Source organism: Tenebrio molitor, chromosome 8, assembly GCF_963966145.1.
Source record: "Tenebrio molitor chromosome 8, icTenMoli1.1, whole genome shotgun sequence".
Taxonomy (NCBI): Eukaryota; Metazoa; Arthropoda; class Insecta; order Coleoptera; family Tenebrionidae; genus Tenebrio; species Tenebrio molitor.
Genome location: NC_091053.1, coordinates 18,511,165 through 18,530,313, shown reverse-complemented (window position 1 = coordinate 18,530,313; position 19,149 = coordinate 18,511,165). Strand labels below are relative to the sequence as shown.

Here is a 19,149-nt window from a genome sequence, read left to right as displayed (position 1 = left end):
TATGTTTTTTATTTTTCAAAATACCTGCCTAAAATAAAACAAATAGCATGTTTATTAAAAATATTTATTATTTTTCAAAATACCTATAAAAAGTTCAAATGTCTAAAACAATACAAATTAGATTAAACTGTAAACAAAGAGTAAAAATTTACCATATAGGGTGTAAAACACGAGCCCCTCAAATGACCCACCTACAACAGATATAACTTTGTGGGAGCACCCTTGCTCCACCGATCCATTATAAATAATAAAAAATTCCCTCGATAAACTGAGGAAAGTTCATGAAATATATCCTACAAATAGGAATAATAATAAAATTAAATATATAAAAAGAAAAAAAAAATACTTCCAAAGGAGAACAACTTGTGATAATGTTTTCAATTGCCGTTACTTATGGATAGGTCGGTCATATTGAACTGATATAAACTTATCTAAAAATTTCTTGTATACAAAGGAAAACCTCAAAAGATAACGACATATCCAGGAAGAAGTGATAAAAAATTAAACGCTGTCTTTTTAAAAGTATTTTATTTTATAATTATTAAAATCATACATAACGTAACGTAAACGTACCAATGCCTGACACCTTAAGGACTAGTTTTATATGTATAAGCCCATAGAAATAATTTAGATGGGTCGATCATTTTTTTATGAGTAGAAAATGAAGCTCAAGCATAGTATTAATATCTTAGAGTAATATTGATATATTATATATTTTTTAAATATTTTAATATGTCAAATTTTTTGCCCAATACCTGACACCTGCCCTTCCGATTATCCGAAACGCACGGGAAGGGACCTGTTTCGGATAAACGAAATTTCGGTTAAAACGGAGATGATAAACAAATATTATCGAAACAATATTTTTTAGTTCAGTTCAGTTATTTTTGTTGCTAGTTTGTACAGTTGTATATCATCATCAACATTATCAAGATTTTTCGCAGTTGTTGTTTCATCGTCGATAATTTTGTTCCATAGTAGTGCATTTTTGACATTGCTCCATGCGTCCGCAATCCAGTAGTATACTGTAGACTGTAGTAACATCTTTTAAATTAATATTTCACTTAGATTCTTCCCTTCACGTCCATTGGCTGGTGGCAGACAAATGAGAAGGTGCGTTGTCGATTACAAGCAATGCTTTCACGGTCTGTCCGCCCTTTTGCAAGAATTGTTTAACGGAAAGCACAAATTGTTCAAAAAGCCAATTCTTAAATAATTCCAGTTCTTGAAAAACGCATCAAGTTGCGCAACAAATACCTCGTTTCGGATAATCGAAAGATAATATCAGTTTCGTTTCGGATAAAGCGGAGAAATCGAGTTCAATTTTTATTTCGGATAATCCGGTTTCGGATAATCGGGAGTCTACTGTATTTCTAAAATGTAGTTAATGCTTATTTTAATGAAACACAAATTAGCTGGGTAATAGATCATTTATTGAAATTTGACATTTACAAAACACAAAAAAAAAAACAAAAAATACATTTACTCCAGATAAATGGTCATTTCAGGCACATGGTAACTATGTAACATTTCAAGTTTTGCAGGCAAAAGTGTATCAATTCGTAAAATTTCTATGATGTCTTCTTCCATAAACATGATATGTTGAATTTTTGGTTAACGTAATTTTCCTTGGAAAATTTTCTCTAAACTGAGCGTTTTTTTTTTTCTTCTTCGATAATATGTTTGAGGGTTTTTGTAAATTCGAACACATTAAAGCAAATCTGATGATCACAAACAGTTGATTTGGATTGCTGGCTCAAAATTTCTTGCTGGACTTAGACCACATTCGATAAAATAGATGTAAAAACGCAAATGTTCAGTCATATCGGGTATTACACACCTTTTTTTTTCTTTTTTGATTGCTTCTTCATACCGATCACTTTCACTAACTAATGCAGAATCATATTGAATATTATAAAAATTTTCTTAGTCGTCATCACTTTCACTTTTTGGTATGTTTATAATAACATCTGAACTCGAGAACATCTTGAAGTAAACTGTTGTTAGGATGAAAATTTAAATAACTGAAAGTTATTTAACCTTCAGAAGGCACCGTGTTTTTTTATGCACGCGTAGGGCACCCTGGGGTCTTATTTATAACAGACATCAACGTATAAAATGGATAAATTCTTAATCCCAATAAAACTGATGCATATACAGGGTGAATTCGAAATACGTCACAATCTTAAAACCCCAGCATCTTCAGGAAGTGAATAAACCGAAAATGTGGTTAAACATATTAAATTCACAAAGTCCAATTTAACTTAATTCCATCCCGAACGAGACGCTTCTGAAAGTTCTAATAAATCGAAACATGAATATTCGTAAAAACAATTTAAAAACCGAGAGTGACAAAACCTTGTTTTGAATGAAATAGCCGAAAAACACTTTAAACACACAGCCGCAAAAACGTGTAACATTAAGAGTGAAAACCAAGTGAAAGGAAAAGTCAAAGCAAAAACCACAACTACCGTACTTACAATTATTACTATTATTAGACGCAATGTTCAAAATGTTGGTCGTGATTTCTAATACACGCCTGTGCCCTTCGATCTAGATTGTCCCGAATCCTTGCAAAACTTGCTGCATCGTCCAGGATTTGCGCTGATGAATATGGATTAAAAACCCGTTAACAACACTATTCGCATAAAATCAGGTTTATCGAGGCACATTTGAATCACTCACAAAACTCTTGCTGACGAATACAATTGAAAAGTATCATTTTCCCGTAGACAACAGCCAGAAATGTTTGCAAATGTGGAACACGACGCGCCGGAAACTTTTCGCGATACAAAGCTTGTGCCCTTAAGCCAACACCATCTGCACTTCCGTAACAAAGTACCATATCGGTCATTTCACTATTGGTATAATTTTCCATGATAGTGGCACACTGAGACGCAAAATTCAAAACAAACAATAGCCGAAGGTCGCACTGAACGCTACTAATGTGCATGCGGTACTAGCACCCGCGTAACAAAACTTTTTGCACCTTTTTTGCGTTGCTCTCGATAACTTTTTAAATCTTACTGTTCGTCCTAACGTGATATCAGTGGCGTACTCAACTTTTGTGCTTGAACTGTACATGGCTTTTCTGTCCTTATGGGGATCTATAGCGCAAAACTGAGTGCACGTGATTTTCACAATTAGTCTGAAGATCCTGGGGTTTTAAGATTGTGATGTATTTCAAATTCACGCTGTATTCAGTGATAATATGTAATTAAATACATTCAGTGCATAAAATAATAGTATATTAAAGAACGAGTTTTATAAGGGTTAATGGACGATGCGCCAATACCCTTATGAAACTAGTTTTTTTATGTTATTTTTTAGAATTTGCACCCTTGTTTTAATTTTTAAATAAAAAAAAATAAATTTTCAAATTCTAGGGAATTTCGTATTAATTGCTAATTCAAGGTAACGGATGCAACTACATCTGCAACAGATGTTAAAAAGTAGAGTTTGAACATTACTATTGGAAGTTTTTTGGTGTAATACACTGAAATATTGATAAAAATTTCATTGAAGGACAGTGTACTTTTATAAAGCCGTAAACGACTCCTACTGACTGACGTTTATAGACGTATTATAAACGCAAATTCTAAAAATCATGTTATGATTTTTTGACCAAAAGGTACCAAAATTTTATAAGTTTTAGCACATTTTACTGTTTGGGCGCTTTAGAACATACAAAATAAGAAAACAATATTTTTTTAGGGTATGATACGATACACAAATAAATGAAAACTATTGTTTACTTTTACTTACATATACCGTATAAAAGCCAATTTGTGCTCTGTTGACTCAAAGTGAATTAGAAAATTACTTGTGGCATGAGTAGTATGGAAACCTCGGTGGGACCTCTGTCTCTAAAATTCTCTCTCCTTACGGATTTCATGGACCAAGCAAATTATTATCCTCAACAATTGGAAAAATAAATCGATTTCTAAAGTTTTCACTTTTCCACAGAAAGTTTACACCATATTCATTGAAGTAATTTCCTCTATAATCTTTCCTACATCTATTCCCCCGTTTTTCACTTGTTTTAAATTGCACAAGAACAAAATAATCAAACTGTGGTGATTCATCAGGATTCCATTTATTATTTTCCAGGAAGACGTCGATGCCTTCATTAATATCATAGTCCGATGATTGGTCAGGAATACTAATGCTTTCTTCTTCTTCAGGTCACCGGCAATGAAGGTTGCCCGTGGGAGTACAAGTGGGGGAAGAAATTAGTGGACCCCGGAATCTTACGTGATGCCCCACCTTTCTTTTTTTTATAATTGGGAAAACTTCAGTTCTTCCAGGAGGCTCGTTTTTACCCCGTATCGTTTTTGCATTGTTTTTACATTGCAGTTTTTTTGTGAAAATTTGACGCCAGTCGTGTTAAAAAAGAAGCAGGTGTTGTAGAAGAAGCTTGGAATGTGACGCGTTCGGCTCTGATTCCTGAGAAATCCAGAAAACGCCACGAATCACTCGTTTCGTCGAAGTTCAGCTAATGAAGGTGAAGACCTTCTTGGACTGAGAAGAGGCTGGAAGTCTTCAAGAACAGCTGAAGGCTACATTGAAGATTGTGTCGAAATAAGATTCCAATTTGCAAGAAAAATTCTTCAGGACGACACAAATAAAGAATTTTGGAAACCAAACACCTCAATGTGTAATCAAGAAGACAAGGAAAATTCGGGGTATGAAAATTTAAAAAAAAAATTTTCGCTAATATTATTTCAGTGCAGCGGCAAGGAAAGCCTACTACAAGAGCCGTATAAGTGTCCAGAAAGTGCTAACATCTTGTCATCTTGTCTTCAACTTCTCTTTTCCAAAATAAGCTTCCTTTGACAATTGGTAGTTGTCTGTCATAGCTGTACTTTTAATATTTGTTAATAAATAAGTTATTAATTGTTACATAAAAATTGTTATAATAATTGGTTAATTTTGAATAAATCTACTTACCGTTCTAGAACGCCAAAATATTTTTCTATTTTAAAAAACGGAAAATGTGTGAAAGAGATGTGGTAGCATAAGTAAGTTTAATAAAATTTTCTCATCTGATTTGGTTTCTCTTTTATTAGTTTTTGAAAAATTTTCAATTACTTTTACCCCACCCTTAGCTAGGTGCATGAGTGACAACGTTTGGATTTAACCTTCTTAATCTATTTCCGCTTATACTTATTGATTTCAACATTTTGGATTTATACCAAAATCTTGAAACGATCGCTTGGAATGTCATTTCCAAATACTTAGGTAGTTGCAGGAACCTGAGTACCAATGGGAAGTGTTGAAGTTAATTTCTTTTGTTTCTGAAATACAGAAATATCAAATGGATAAGTAGCTTCACAATTGCAAACCAACTCACGTTTTCGGCAGCTTCGATGTAATTATGCAAGAACTCTTCACCATTTTCCTTAACGAAAGCGTAAAACAAACCATTCGAATTTTGCAAAAGCTGATACGGACTGTCAAACTCGGCAACACAACCGTCATCCATCACTAAGATTTTATCCGAATCTATGACAGTGTTGAGACGATGTGCCACAGTCAGTACAGTACAGTTGGTGAACATTTTTTTAATAGTTAACTGTATCAACTCGTCTGTTTCCAAATCAACATTCGCTGTGGCTTCGTCCAGAATGATAATCTTGTTTCCTCTGAGCACGGTCCGCACCAAGCACAACAATTGTCTTTGGCCGACACTGAAATTTGATCCTCCTTCGGAAATCATAGTGTCAATGCCGTTAGGTAAATTTGCAAAAATTTGGTTAAGCTCGAGCTGACGAAAAACATTCCATATTTCATCGTCATTAAATTCATCAAAAGGGTCTAAATTCTTTCGAAGTGTTCCTAAAAACAAAACCGGATCCTGAGGAATAACCGAAATCTTCGAACGCAAGTCGTTTAAAGGGATAGACTTAACATCAACGTCATCGATGATGACTGTACCATCGAAGCTGTAGAAACGAAATAAGGTGGAAATTAGAGAAGTTTTCCCAGCACCTGTTCTACCAACAATTCCAATTTTTTCTCCAGCGTGAACTTCAAAGGACACTTGATTGAGTGTTAATGGTCCAGTAAGAGAATACTTCAACGAAACTGATTTGAAAGTTATTTTTCCCTGCTGTGGCCATAATCGTGGAGGAGTGACATTGCCTTCGTCGAGCTCTGGTGGTAAATCTAGATATTCCAAAACGCGTTCGACTGAAATGACCTGTGTTTCAACTTCTCCCCACATTTTGACAAAAAATGGAATGTACCCAACAAGGGCAACAGATTGTGTTATGGCGAGGCCCACGTTGCCATCCCAAACCTCTAAAACATGAACTGGACAAATGAGACAAAATTGGAAATTATCAACACACCAGATTTAAATGCAAAGAAGCTAAATGCGACGGAAGCAATGTAGAGAACGCATGCCACGTCTGTCCAAAATCCCAAAGCGCAATACACAGCTGTTAACAGATAGAAAGCCGAAGTGTGAAGATTCTGGTGGTCGTCAAATTCTTTAGTTAGAAGTTTCTGAGCATCCAGAGCTCTAACTGTACTCAGTCCTTGCATGGTTGCTGTTGAATGGGCAAAAATGGAACTCTTCGCTACAAGTCTGTTGTAAAAAAAAAAATTGCGACAGATTTGTGACTTACTTATTGCTTCTGTCCTCTTGATACTGGTGCTTGTAGGTTTCAGTACAACACAAAGAAAGAATATGATCAGGAGAAGAATTGCTGACGGTAAAATCGTGTAGTAATTGATAATTGACACCAAAATAACTGTTCCAACAATTGTGAAAAATCCAGTAAATACATTTATCAAAGAGAGAGGCAATATTTCGTCGATTGCACCAATATCTCTGGAGAACCTGTTCAGAATGCGACCAGAAGAGTGATGGTTGAAGAATGTCATTGGTGCAAATATAACTTTTGTCAGAAGTGAATTGTGTAATTTCTTCGAAGCTCTGTCACAGTATTTGACAAACGATGCGATGCTTGCTAGTATCACAAAAAACAAAGCTGTCACTAAAGAAGTGTAAATGTAGAGACAGTTTCTTCTAGTGAAAAACACCTTCGAATTTAAATCTGTGATTCGTTGTTCAATTTTTAACCAAAATGTAAGAAAAAATTCGACGCAGCTCATCAAAATTTGCAACAAGATGAACACGAAGATTACTGTGCAAGTGATAGACCAATGTCCTACTGATTGACAGTAGCGTTTGTAAACTTTTGTGCTCTTTCCAGTACTTCTGTGTTCTGGTACTTGAGACGGTGAGTCGCATTCTGTCAAAGCAATGCTCCTCGGTTCTTCTGTGAAGAGTCCATCCCTTAGAGCAAAAAGTTTGTCACGTTCATTGAATTCAACAAGTTGTTGTTGCTCGAGGAGATAAATTTTACTGATATTGTGAAGAAACTGGATTTGGTGGGTCACCAATACGATACATTTATTTTTCAAATAGTCCAAGAAACATGTTTCGAAGATGTGTCGAGCCACATGCGAGTCAACAGCCGATAAAGGATCATCCAGAAGGTAAATGTCTGCATCTCGGTAAACAGCTCTGGCCAAATTGACCCTTGCTTTTTGTCCTCCACTCAACATGATCCCTCTTTCTCCGACCAAAGTCTGATCGCCATGAGGAAAAAGCGACAGGTCTCTTTCTAGCGCACAACATCTAAGCACTTTGTGATATTTCTCCTTGTCCATGTCTTGTCCAAATAAAATGTTTTGTCGAATGCTGGCTGAAAATATCCACGAATCTTGTGGAGCATAAGAGATGGTACCTGTGACACTAACGTTTCCTTGCTCCAGGTCCATTTCCTTCAGTATCATCTGGAGCAGAGTTGATTTCCCACTACCAGTAGTTCCGACCACACCAACTAACTCCCCAGATGCAGCAGTGAAAGTAATATCGCTTAAGACATTAATTGAAAGAGACTGGTCCCACTTTATGCTCGCTCGATCAATGCAAACGACCGCCTCTGGTTTCTGTATCTTAAAGACAGAGTTGTCTATAAGTCTGTAGAAGCTTTTCGGTTCAGATCTCAACTTCTTTGGTTTTTGATAATCGTTTAGTAAAAATTTTTCGATTCTGTTAACCGAAACTTTGACGTCAGCTAAACGAATTAAACTCACTGGCATCATAACTGACACCGTTATTGTCAGACGTGAGCAGATGCTTCTTACCGAATAAATATATTCAGAGGTCAAGGGTAAGTCCATTAAAGTAATGACTAAGACTGTAGTGAAAATTGTTAGGGGTGCCATAAACAACTTGTACACGTTTTGACTCAGTCGTGAATAATTTACCCTTTTGATGTGGTTCATTTCAGATCTAAAAAAAAATTAAAACAAAAAATAATTGAGAGTAATAGTCGAGTTAAAAAAGTGCAGAGATTACTAACGTAAACAGCGACGAGCGAGTGAGAGGTGATAAGCAGAAGGCAGCGGGCGAGAAAGAGAGGGCATGCCGAAAGTAAGGAACGGAAGCAGCAAGAGAGAAAGAGAAGAGCATAGGACGTCTGAAGAAGATACGAACCCATTCAGAAAGAGTTCCAGAACGGGAAGATCCCCAAGTAGCAGCGAAGAAGGAAATAAAAGCAAGGAAATGGATAATGAGATGAAAACCATGATTAGAGAGACAAGAGAGGATACGGTGGGAATAAGAGAGGAGAACAAAGTAATAAGAAAGGAATTAGCGGCAGTGAGAGAGGAGATAAGAGGAAGAGAAGAAAAATGGCAGGCAGAGGAGGCAGATTGGATGGAAAGGATGAAAATGATAGAGGAAAAGATGGAACAAGGAGAAAAGAAGGAGAGAAAGAATAATGTTATAAAAACCGGAATATGGGGAATAAGAGGAAATATAGAGAGGGGGTGGAAGAATGGTTAGAAAGGGAGATAGGGCTTAAAGTGGACGTAAAGCAAGCATTAAAAATAAATAAAGATAAGATGATGCTGGCAAAAAGAGAAAGTTGGCAGCAGAAGAAGAAAATTATGCTAAATAAGAGTAAGTTGAAGGAAAGAAAAGGTGAGAGGATGTATATAGATGACGATTTGACAAACGAAGAAGGAAAACACAGAAAAAGTTAAGAGAGGTGGCTAGAGAAGAGAGAGATAGAGGAAAAAGGGTGAAAATAGGATACAGGAAGATACAGATAAACGGGGAATGGTTTATATGGGATGAGAGAGAGGAGAAACTGAAGAAACATTTTTAGAAGAAGAGAAGAGAATATGAACCTGCGAAAAAAGGTACAAAGAAAAGGTGAATAAGAAGGTAGTTGGACAAAGAAAATGGAAACCGGAAAAGAAGCGCAAAGGGGAAAGTCCCTACCGAAACAGTACAAATGGGAAGGTCAAGGGGTAAAAAGAGAAAATAAAAAGGGACAGGGGTGAAATTGGGGATTAAGGAAAAGGGAGAACAACAAGGATGCAAGGAAATAAAAGTTCATATAGGTAATAAATGGTGGAAAATAAGGACAATATACAGTAAAGAGGTGAAGAAAACAAGAAGACGTGTCGAAGACGCAATGAAAGAAAACAGGGAAGAATGTATGCTCATGGGAGGGTACTTCAACGGGAGAAAGAGGAGCAGGAAATTGGGAAGAGGAGAGGGGGGATGGAAAAAGAAAATCCAAAGACAAGGTGGAAAACGCAGAGGGGAAGAGACTGATGGAATGGATCGAAGAAAATGGATGGGAGACATTGAATAGGAACAAACAAGGGGACGAAGAAAGAGGATGGACCTATGTAGGTAGCAGGAGAGAAACAGTGATAGATTACGGAATAGTGACCGAAGAAGCATACGAAAGAGTAGTAGAATTCAGAATAGGAGAGAGAGCAGAGTTGGACCATCTCGAAAGAGCTTTGAGAAAAAAACAGAGAAGGAAAGGGGTGGGGGATAGGAATATAACAGTTGTAAATGTTTTATTTTTTACGCTTTAAACTTGGACTACTCTAGCAACTTACCCTCGAGCAGCGTTTATTAACCCTAAGAAAGGTTTCTCCCATGCCTGCATTTTAATCGTTTGGATACCACGAACGATATCATTTATCAAACGAAATCTGTGGTCTGTTTTGAGAGCTACAAATCTTCTGATACCTGAGATTCTTTTCATCACGTATACTAGAAGAAAAAAGATATTTCATTTAGCTTGGAAAGAGGGTGTGTAGGCTACTTTGAAATATCAGACAAAGTATCAGTATTCCAATTCCTGTAAGTGCAATGTGCCCAAGCGTCAGGTCCAAGTAGCAAATTGCAATGGCGATTTGAACAGGACCGATCCATACAAAATGCAAATATGCAAATAATTCGTTAAATCGGGTCACGTCGTTGGACAAGAGATTAATGATTTGCCCTTCTGTAATTTTCTGTAAAATATGTTTTTTCATTTTGAGAGTTTTTCTGTAAATTAACGAGGAACAAGCGATTCGTATTTTCATTCCCAAAGCTGTCATCTCGATCAAGAGCCAGTTATGGAATAAAGTGCGGATCAAATACAAGAATACGATGAGTGCTGCGTATGTATAAGCCTGACTTGGAGTAACTTCAGTTTGACCTGGGGTGTAATATTTGATCAATTTTTTCAAAAAGTGGGGTTCAAAACAACTGAAATAATACGTTTTTACCATTACTGCAGTTGAGACAAAGAATCACTAACAAAACGATCAGTTCTACTGGGGCATATATAACCCCACAAATCCAAAATTCAAATCCGAATAATCTTCTCAGAGCTCTGAATAGAGAAGGATTTTTGCGACCACTTTCTTCGTCTGCCCAAACTTGCTCCAGTTGGTTTCCCAATTCAGTAGAATCATATTCTTGAAGAGGAGCATAAAGATCGTCTTCGGTGAGATTTTTTTTCCAACCTTTGATCAAAATGGATACTTCCCAGCTGTGTCATTCTGCTTGATAAATGCCTCTTTAAAGTTAAAATGAAATCTTACCAAAAAAATATATGTGCCAAGAGATTCCGTTTTTGTTTGGGATGGCATTCTCTGGTTTTTGTATGAGCACTTGTGGCACTGTCTTCCATGTTGCCAAACGTGAAAATGCTATTCAAAACTTACTCTAATGACATGGAAAAAATGCATTACGGAAACGCTTTGCTGATATTTTTTTAATGTAGTACTTATCGTCTAGACTCTAGAGCATTGAAAATTAAAAATAAATATTTACTTTAGTTATATGACTAAGAGTGCCCCCGACTCAGTGGTTCAGAAATCAAAAAAGTTGGTCGAAATACTCAAATACGAAATTTTTGTGAGAACTTTATATTAAATTTTGGTAGACTATAAAGAAACTATCAGACAAACAACTGAATGCACTCCCCTGTACTTAACATCCCTCCAAAGCCCACCTTTCAAATATAGCGCCTTTTTCTAAGCACAAGTATTGAGCCCATATCTCCCAAAACCAAGAAGTAACCATTTTTTCAAAACATACTCGTATAATGCATCGTGGTCATAATTTGTAATCCCAGATATGCTAAATTTGCCATAGCTGCTACTATAACTACTGCTCGCTTTTTTATGATTTTCCAACTATAGTACGAGTGAAAGAAGAAAGGAGTAAAATTTTCAAAACTGAAGAATGTCTTAATAGTATGAAGCCCTACGTCAAAAAAGATCAATGTTCTAGAGATCTAGTTCACAGACCAAGAAAAATATTTTTTTCCTACGGGGTGTCACCCGGGCGCCTTTGCGTCACGGTTTTGTTCAGAACACTGCTCTCTAATTGGCCGGCCAATGAGTGAGCTTCGTTCGTGCCGCGTTTGGTCCCAACTTTCCGATAAATAGGTGACGCCGGTCTAAATTCGTTCACGCTCTAAACGTGTTCGTTTCGTTCACTCCTCTCCTCTCCCTCTACAAACAGTAACATAACTTTGGTCCAAAACATGATGCGTATGGTTGCAGGAAGGAGAATCGAAATTCGTCATTTGGCGAAGGTACAGTCGATGGACAAATAAAACTGGGACAAAAATGACAATCACATGAATTCAAAATTTACAAATTTCCATCGTTTGACAACGGATTTATCACAAATAGGTTAACGTTGATATAGACACTGACAAATATATTAACAATTCAATAGTCTGATTTACATAGATTAAATTTTAGTGTCTTAGTTTTATTTGTCCTTCGACCGGACATAGTTTTACAACAATTATTATTATACGTCAAATGTATTTCAAGCCAACTAGCGGCCAATGAAATATTTAAACGAAGATACAAAAGTAGATAAGCTACTAAGCTTAAAGGGTATGAATAGCACTTGTATGGCCTCGCAATTGGTTAACTGATGCACACGCTGAATATACTGAAAAATGTCATTAAAATTACCACAAGTAGCACTAGATAGATAGGTAATTAAAAATATAACGACGCAAATGACCTTGGACGCTATTTTGAACCTTCAGACGAAAATACTTGGGATTTTTGGCATAGCTTGTGTCCTGTACCAGGGATATAATTTGATAAAATATTTCTTAGCTACTCAACCATTCAACCATCAAAATTAGCTTAGCGGTTTTATCTCAGCGAACAAAATTGTCAAACATTTGTCAATTTTGTGAAAAAAAAGGAAGTATGTAATAGTCAAAGGAGTAAAAGGAATAAGAAAGACAAATGAGTGGTGGGACAAAGAATGTGAACAATTGAAGAAGGGAACAGTAAAGGCGTTAAGAGAATGGAAGAGGACCAAAATTAACAAAAATAGCCTTCTAGAAGCGAAAAGAAGATAGAGAGAGAGAGAGAGAGAGAGTGAGAGAAAATACATAAATCGAAAGTGATAGAAAAAGGAATCAGTGGACGACGAAAAGAATGCAAGAATGGGAAGAGTATTTCATGAAACTTCTGGAAGGGAGAAAGGAAAGACAGAAACAGAAATGAAGAAGAGCAGACGGCGCCAGAGGAAACAGAAATCACAGTAGAAAAGGTAGAGAGACAAATAAGGAAACTGAAAAAGAGAAAGGCACCGTGAAGGGACGTAGTGCAGAATGAAGCATTAATGTAAGGGACCGAAGGAATAGTAGCGAGACTGGTTGAAGTAATGAACCGATAATGGAGAGGAGGGTCTAATTTGCCCTATTTACAAAAAGGGCGAGAAAAATAAAGTAGAAAACTACCGCGGAATAACTCTGCTTCACAAAGGGTGTAAGTTATTTGAGTGAAAGGATGAAGGGAGAGGTCGAGGAAAAGGGAGTGGTACCGAACAGTCAAGCAAGATTCAGAAAGGGAAAGGAGGAGGATGTGTGCCCTGTTTGTAGACTTCAGGGTGGCGTTTGACAAGGTAGACAAAGAGAAAATATTTGAATGTATGAGAGAGAGAGAGAGAGGAATAATCGAATGGCTGGTACGGAAGATTAAAGAGATGTACGCAAGAACAAAAAAATAATGAAGGTGGGAGAGAAAGAAGGTGAATAATTTGAGACGACAAAGGAAGTGAGACAAGGCTATCCCAGTGCTATTTACGATATATGGATAAAATATTAAAGAAGGCATAAGCGGGGGAGAGTGTGGTGGGTAGAGAGAAAGTTTGGAACCTGGCGTTTGCGATAATTGTGGCAAAGAGTGAAAAAGAAATGAAAGAAACGATGAAGAACTTGGGAAAGTTTGTGAGAAAGAAAAAGCTGGAAGTGAATGTTGAGAAGACGAGAATGATGGTGTTCAATAAGAGAATCAGTGGAACTAGGAGGGAAGGAAAATAGTAAACAAGTTTAAATGCTTGGGTTACACATTCAAAGAGCCGCGGATAAGGTAGATATAAAAAACATAGTGAGGAAAGCAAATAAGGTAGTGGGACGTGTTTGGGGAATAGGAGAGAAAAAGTGGGGGCGTGATTTCAGGAGGAGAATGATGATGTTTGAGACCATGATAAAGAGTATTTTGATGTAAGGGGCAGAACAAGAAGACGTAGAGAAAATGCAAGAAAAATATTTGAAAGGGATGCTAGGAGTGGACAGAGAAACGCCAAGTTATACAGGGTGAGTCGGGAGGAACGGCCGAAACTTCATGTGAAAATAATGTAAAATAAACTCATATGTTCTTACCCGATTTTCATTTGTTTTCAAGTTATAGCGTAATAAGAAATAAACAAAATTGCAAACATTAGCATTGTCTTAATAAGCACGTTCTTTTATTAAATGTTAAAAAATACCGCCGTTGACCTCTAAACACTTTCTGCTTCACCTACGAAGGGCGCTTGTTGCTCTACTAATTGCTTGATGCTTTTCTTAGCTGCAGTATTTCTAATACGTCGAATTAGACTTCATTTTTCAAGCAGCCAAATGCTTTTTAGCCTCAAACATGGTATACTCTGATTACAAAATGTTTTCAATGTGAAAACCAAGGCCATCTGAATCAAAAAGCTACGCTTATAAGGCCGTTTCAATGTACATTATAATTGTTTCTGCAGAGTGGCCATAAAACAAAAGAAGGCAGAACCTTATTGCGCGCCCTCGGTGGCCGATTAACGAATCAAAACTACAATATTGGCGGCAATTTAAAATATTACCCTTATATTTTACATAAAATGGTAAAAACGTGTTTCATTTGTGGGGCAAAAGATGTTCCCTTATTTGAAATTCGCAGCAATATGAAACAAAGACAAAAATGGTTCGAAGCTTTTGAAACGTTTTGCGGTAAGCAGATTTATGGAGACAATGATGTAATATAAAAGACTACAAAAATTACGGATTACTCAGAAATTTGTGAGCAGCATTTTCAACAAGATTTTATAATTACAACCCCAAAATGACGACGCTTATGTAAAGATGCTGTTCCTTGTCCTTCTATTTTTGTATCTATAATTAAAAAAGAGTTGTGGTGTTTATTGCTACATGAAATATACATTGTAGCGAAGTCAACCACGAAATATGAGAAAACAAAATGAGCTTCCTCTTCTCATTTTTCGATTAATTACTTATTAGTTTTCACAGTCATAATCAGGGACCTCCAGTTATTAATTACTGTCATCTTATTAATGTTTTTGTTTTTTAGACTTTTCCCACTGAAACTCCGGTTGAAATTCTGTACCCCAAAATCCTGTAGTCTTTCATCATTCCAACTGTTCCAATGACACCCAAATCAATTCAAGTAAATAGTATTTCTGCGGAGTATATGCCACCAAATGGTTAAGATAATGAGCTGATAATAACTGCAACGCTGAAACCAGTTAGATAATACAAATTTGTCAAGAAAAAACAGATTTATTAAAGAAGAAATGTGCATTCCAGAACAAACTCCTTTGCAGAAAAATATTAAAGTTATAAATTGTTCTAACCTACCTTGTGTTATGATTTCATGTTTTTTTGCAATTCTAATTTATTAGTATTTTGCTAATCCAGAATGTATCCAAAATAAGCTCGGATCTTGGATATTTTATTGCATTCATGTTTTAATTGACGTTTTAAGCACTTAACCTCAAAGTAAAATGTGGAAAAATCGGTAGATGGGGCGCAAAAAGGTTCTGCCGCCCGAAATGTCACAGAAACAAAGTTTATATGGAAAAATAGAAAACTGAAACGGCCTTATAAGCGTAGCTTTTTGATTCAGATGGCCTTGGTGAAAACAAGCGAAAATTTGGATACAAGTACAACGCTAGATAAACTTTTTAATTACGCTATAACTTGAAAACAAATGAAAATCGGATAAGAACATATGAGTTTACATTATTTTCACATGAAGTTTCGGCCTTTCCTCCCGACTCACCCTGTATAATGAGGAAAGAGTGTAAAAGGAATAGGCTTAGAGTGAAAGCGAGAAAGAGAGCGGCAAAGTTTGAAGACAAAATGGAGGGAAGGAAAAAGTGCAGGAGAGCAAAGAAAAATAACACGGAGGAGAAGGAGAAAAAGAAATATTTCCAGAGAAACGGGTATGAAGAAGTGGAAAGATTAAGAGCAAAAGGAAGAGGAATGAATGTAGAGCTGAGTGAAAGGGACAAAGACATAGACAAGCAAGAAAGAAGGGAAAGAATAAAAGAATCCAGATACAATAGGAAGTATTAGAGGTGTATGACAGAGGAAATTCTGGAGTACTTGGGGAGAGAGAATGCAAAAAAAGGAAAAATGATTGCGAGATTTAGATGTAGGAACGCGGAAAGAGTAAACAGGTATTTGGTGAAAGAAGAAGAAAGAAGGTGCAGAATGTAGTACAATTTATTATCCAAATTACAACAAATACTTTACAAAGACAGAAGTGCCAACAATTTTAATTCAACAATGAGTATAACATTTTAATCAAACCACAACAGAAATATGTTTCAGATTATTAAATCCTGTCAAATTTACGTTGTTATTTCTTAGGTTTAGATGTTTTAGTGATGGAAGTTGCAGAAATGGTTTCTCAGTTAAATTACCCAAGTTATTATTCGACAAATCTATACTTACTGTCTGCAATAGATTTTTAAAAGTATTGTCTCCAATTTCTTTGAGTTGATTGTTATCTAACTGCAAAAACATCAATTTGCTCGAGTTTAAGTAACCGTAAATATTCTCGATTTTGTTAAAATTTAAATATAAAGTTTCTAAATTCGTTAAAATATTAAAATCTTTGGCATTTAATATTTTAATATTGTTAAATCTCAGATCCAACAATTCTAACTTTGACAATCCCACGAAAGCGTCGTTTTCAATCATTTTAATACTGTTACGTTCAATGGATAGAATTTGGAGACGAGTTAAGTCAACAAAAGAACGAGAACGGATTATTTCTATATTATTCCTTGCAAGATCCAAAGTGATCAACCTCTTTAATCCAGAGAAAGATTTTTCTTCCAGTGTGGTAATATTGTTTTCAGATAATGTCAAAATCTCTAAACTGTCGAGTCCCTTAAACGAATTATTTTTTACACGAAACAAAAAATTCCCCGCGATTCTCAAAAAACGTAAACTGGTCATACCATGAAAAGCAAATCCATCAATATCTAGCTGATCGTTATCGAGAATATTGTAACTGATAATGTGTTGATAATTTGTTACATTGTGACTGTATGCAGAGAACGAGGCTTTCTTGCTGTTCCTTACTACGAGCATGCGTGTCTGGGGCGTAAGAAAATTCTTCACGTTTTTGGTCACATCTTCTAAACCGGAACAGTCAAAAACTGATTTGGACAAAGCGTAAGAGCACTTGTTATTGGTGTCCAAATCTTGTGCTGATGATCGGAAAATGAACAAACAAATAGTCCACAGTAGAATTTTCTAAAACGAAAGAAAGGGAGTAAATTGAGAAAAAGTCGAGGTACTTACCATTGCGGCTGAATTGTCTGTGTCAAATTTCCACAGTCTGTTTACTAAATGATGCTGTTTATTATACGAGAGGTTACAAGGGTTATCGCTAAATGAATTTGTGTTAACAAATTTCGTGTCGTGATTAGTGAGACAAACATTGTTGCGTTCTAGTTATTAAAACGTTCATTCGTATTGCATTTTATTTTAAATAAGAACATTTATGATTACTGAAATGTACTTTATTCCAAGATTTTTCAATTATTTTGTTACAAGATAAATAATTGTATTATGTAGGTAGGACCAGGTGACTATAAATGAATGTGACTTTTTTCATAGGTTGGTACTACTATTGTTGGTTATTCTGCTATTTAATGGGAAAGTTGACATAAACATGACACAATTATTAGTACATAAATTGTCAAAATGACGTACGTACGCCAATGTGATCAATGATCATTAATGTGTCAGGTTTGCCAAAGTGATTTATGAAAAATGTTTCCAACATAAGAAAAAAAATCACATTCATTTATAGTCACCTGGTATATCTGAAGGAGATTAGGCAACCAACCGAGCATGTACATTTGGTGTGGTATAATATCGGGTGTTCTCAAAGTCGGCGTTGAAGAGTTGATTGTGAACGCATCACTCGTCAGTCTGCAGAGTAAAAACACAAACAAAGTAAAAAGTGAGGTTAGATTTAAACAGGTGATCCGTAGTGCGTTCACAATAGACTCTTCAACGCCAAGTTTGAGGAGAAATGATCCCCGATTTGTATATTGTAACATGAGTGGGAAGTTGGTGTGATTAATTGGTTGCCTAAAAACGAGGGACTAAAGAGCATTTTATTTGTTTTTATAGATGGTGTACTCGTAGGTATCAAGAGATGTTTTTTGTAAGAATTTTATTCCAAAAGACAAGAAATAAAAACGATAATGTTTTGAAATGACATTGACGACCAACATTTATTTATTGCTTTGCGACTGTACACTTGTATTCAAAAAAATCGCGTACACCCTTTACATCAAGTAAGCAATTTTTTATGTTTGTATATCGTTTTTTAAAAACGGACTTTTTCTGTCATTTTGACAAAAGTTGTAAGACAGGTTACGTTTTAATTTTGAGATAATTTTATTTGAATATTACATTAATATTTGGTCGTGGCGCCGTTTACATTTATAACCGGGTGGCACTTTTCTTGTTCAGAAACTTTTGGTATTGGCATTTTTGAATAACTTAAGAGTCACAGTATGACGTTAATAAAATCCAGAACAATAAAATTACACATGCAAATAATATCGTGGGTTCATTTAAATTTAAATTCATCCTCAAAGTTGGTGTTGGAGAGTCGATTGAGAACGCCCCACTCCACTCGTGTAAAAGCGTAGCTCCAGTGGAGTAAAATAAAATTCCAGTTTCGAGGAATGTGGGTTGTATACTCTGTAAATTTTGACAGGTGTCAATCAATTTGCCGGGGGTCCTTCGAGCAGAAGTTATGCATTTTCTGACAGGTAGAAATGCCGACACAAATGACGGCCAACAAACCCGTTCCCGTTATCCTATAAGCATAAACCATTATTTGGGAATACTGACACTACAAATACGGTAAAAGAAATTTTGTATTCAGAAAAATCATCCATTCGAAATTCTGTGACAAAACAAAGCGACAGAAAAATTGGAGCACATTTTCGGGTTAAATGTTAAAAGTTGTGCCATGTTTATTGATGTAAGAGAATTTTAAAAACGCAACAAAAAACTACCTCTTCCACCCCAAACATGTGGCTCATAAATTATGTTCTGAAAGGTCCTTGACTCGGGGGTGATTTTTAAGAGTTCCACAGGCGAAGACAGGGCAGTGTGGGCTTGGCAGCTGAAACCGACGGGCTGTCCAAGGTACGAGTACGAGAGTGACGGCAGGTGAATAATTGTGGCCCGGAAGTGGTGTAGTGAA

General features: G+C 36.0%; 1 protein-coding gene and 1 long non-coding RNA gene across 2 annotated transcripts; both read right to left on the bottom strand.

Annotated features, from left to right (window-relative positions):
* Window positions 1-5,237: 5,237 nt before the first annotated feature.
* On the bottom strand, window positions 5,238-10,737 carry LOC138137092 (probable multidrug resistance-associated protein lethal(2)03659). The gene is made up of 7 exons (XM_069056379.1): window positions 10,635-10,737; window positions 10,152-10,582; window positions 9,943-10,099; window positions 6,633-8,311; window positions 6,354-6,584; window positions 5,354-6,303; window positions 5,238-5,297 (listed from the first exon to the last, which is right to left on the bottom strand). The coding sequence occupies exons 2-7, from the start codon at window positions 10,429-10,431 to the stop codon at window positions 5,238-5,240; spliced, it is 3,357 nt and encodes a 1,118-aa protein (XP_068912480.1). The 5' UTR covers window positions 10,432-10,582; window positions 10,635-10,737.
* Window positions 10,738-16,112: 5,375 nt separating this feature from the next.
* Window positions 16,113-17,610, bottom strand: LOC138136910 (uncharacterized). Its single transcript, XR_011161494.1, has 2 exons — window positions 17,220-17,610; window positions 16,113-17,171 (listed from the first exon to the last, which is right to left on the bottom strand). It is a non-coding gene; the product is annotated as an uncharacterized lncRNA (long non-coding RNA).
* Window positions 17,611-19,149: the final 1,539 nt, after the last annotated feature.

Excerpts from the sequence above, each read along its gene's own strand:
- LOC138137092 (XM_069056379.1), bottom strand. The coding sequence starts at position 10,431 with ATGACAGCTTTGGGAATGAAAATACGAATCGCTTGTTCCTCGTTAATT. Across the intron at positions 6,585-6,632 it reads CAAGAGGACAGAAGCAATAA|CGAAGAGTTCCATTTTTGCC; the intron begins GTAAGTCACAAA and ends ACAGACTTGTAG. Across the intron at positions 6,304-6,353 it reads CTTCTTTGCATTTAAATCTG|AGGTTTGGGATGGCAACGTG; the intron begins GTGTGTTGATAA and ends TTCATGTTTTAG.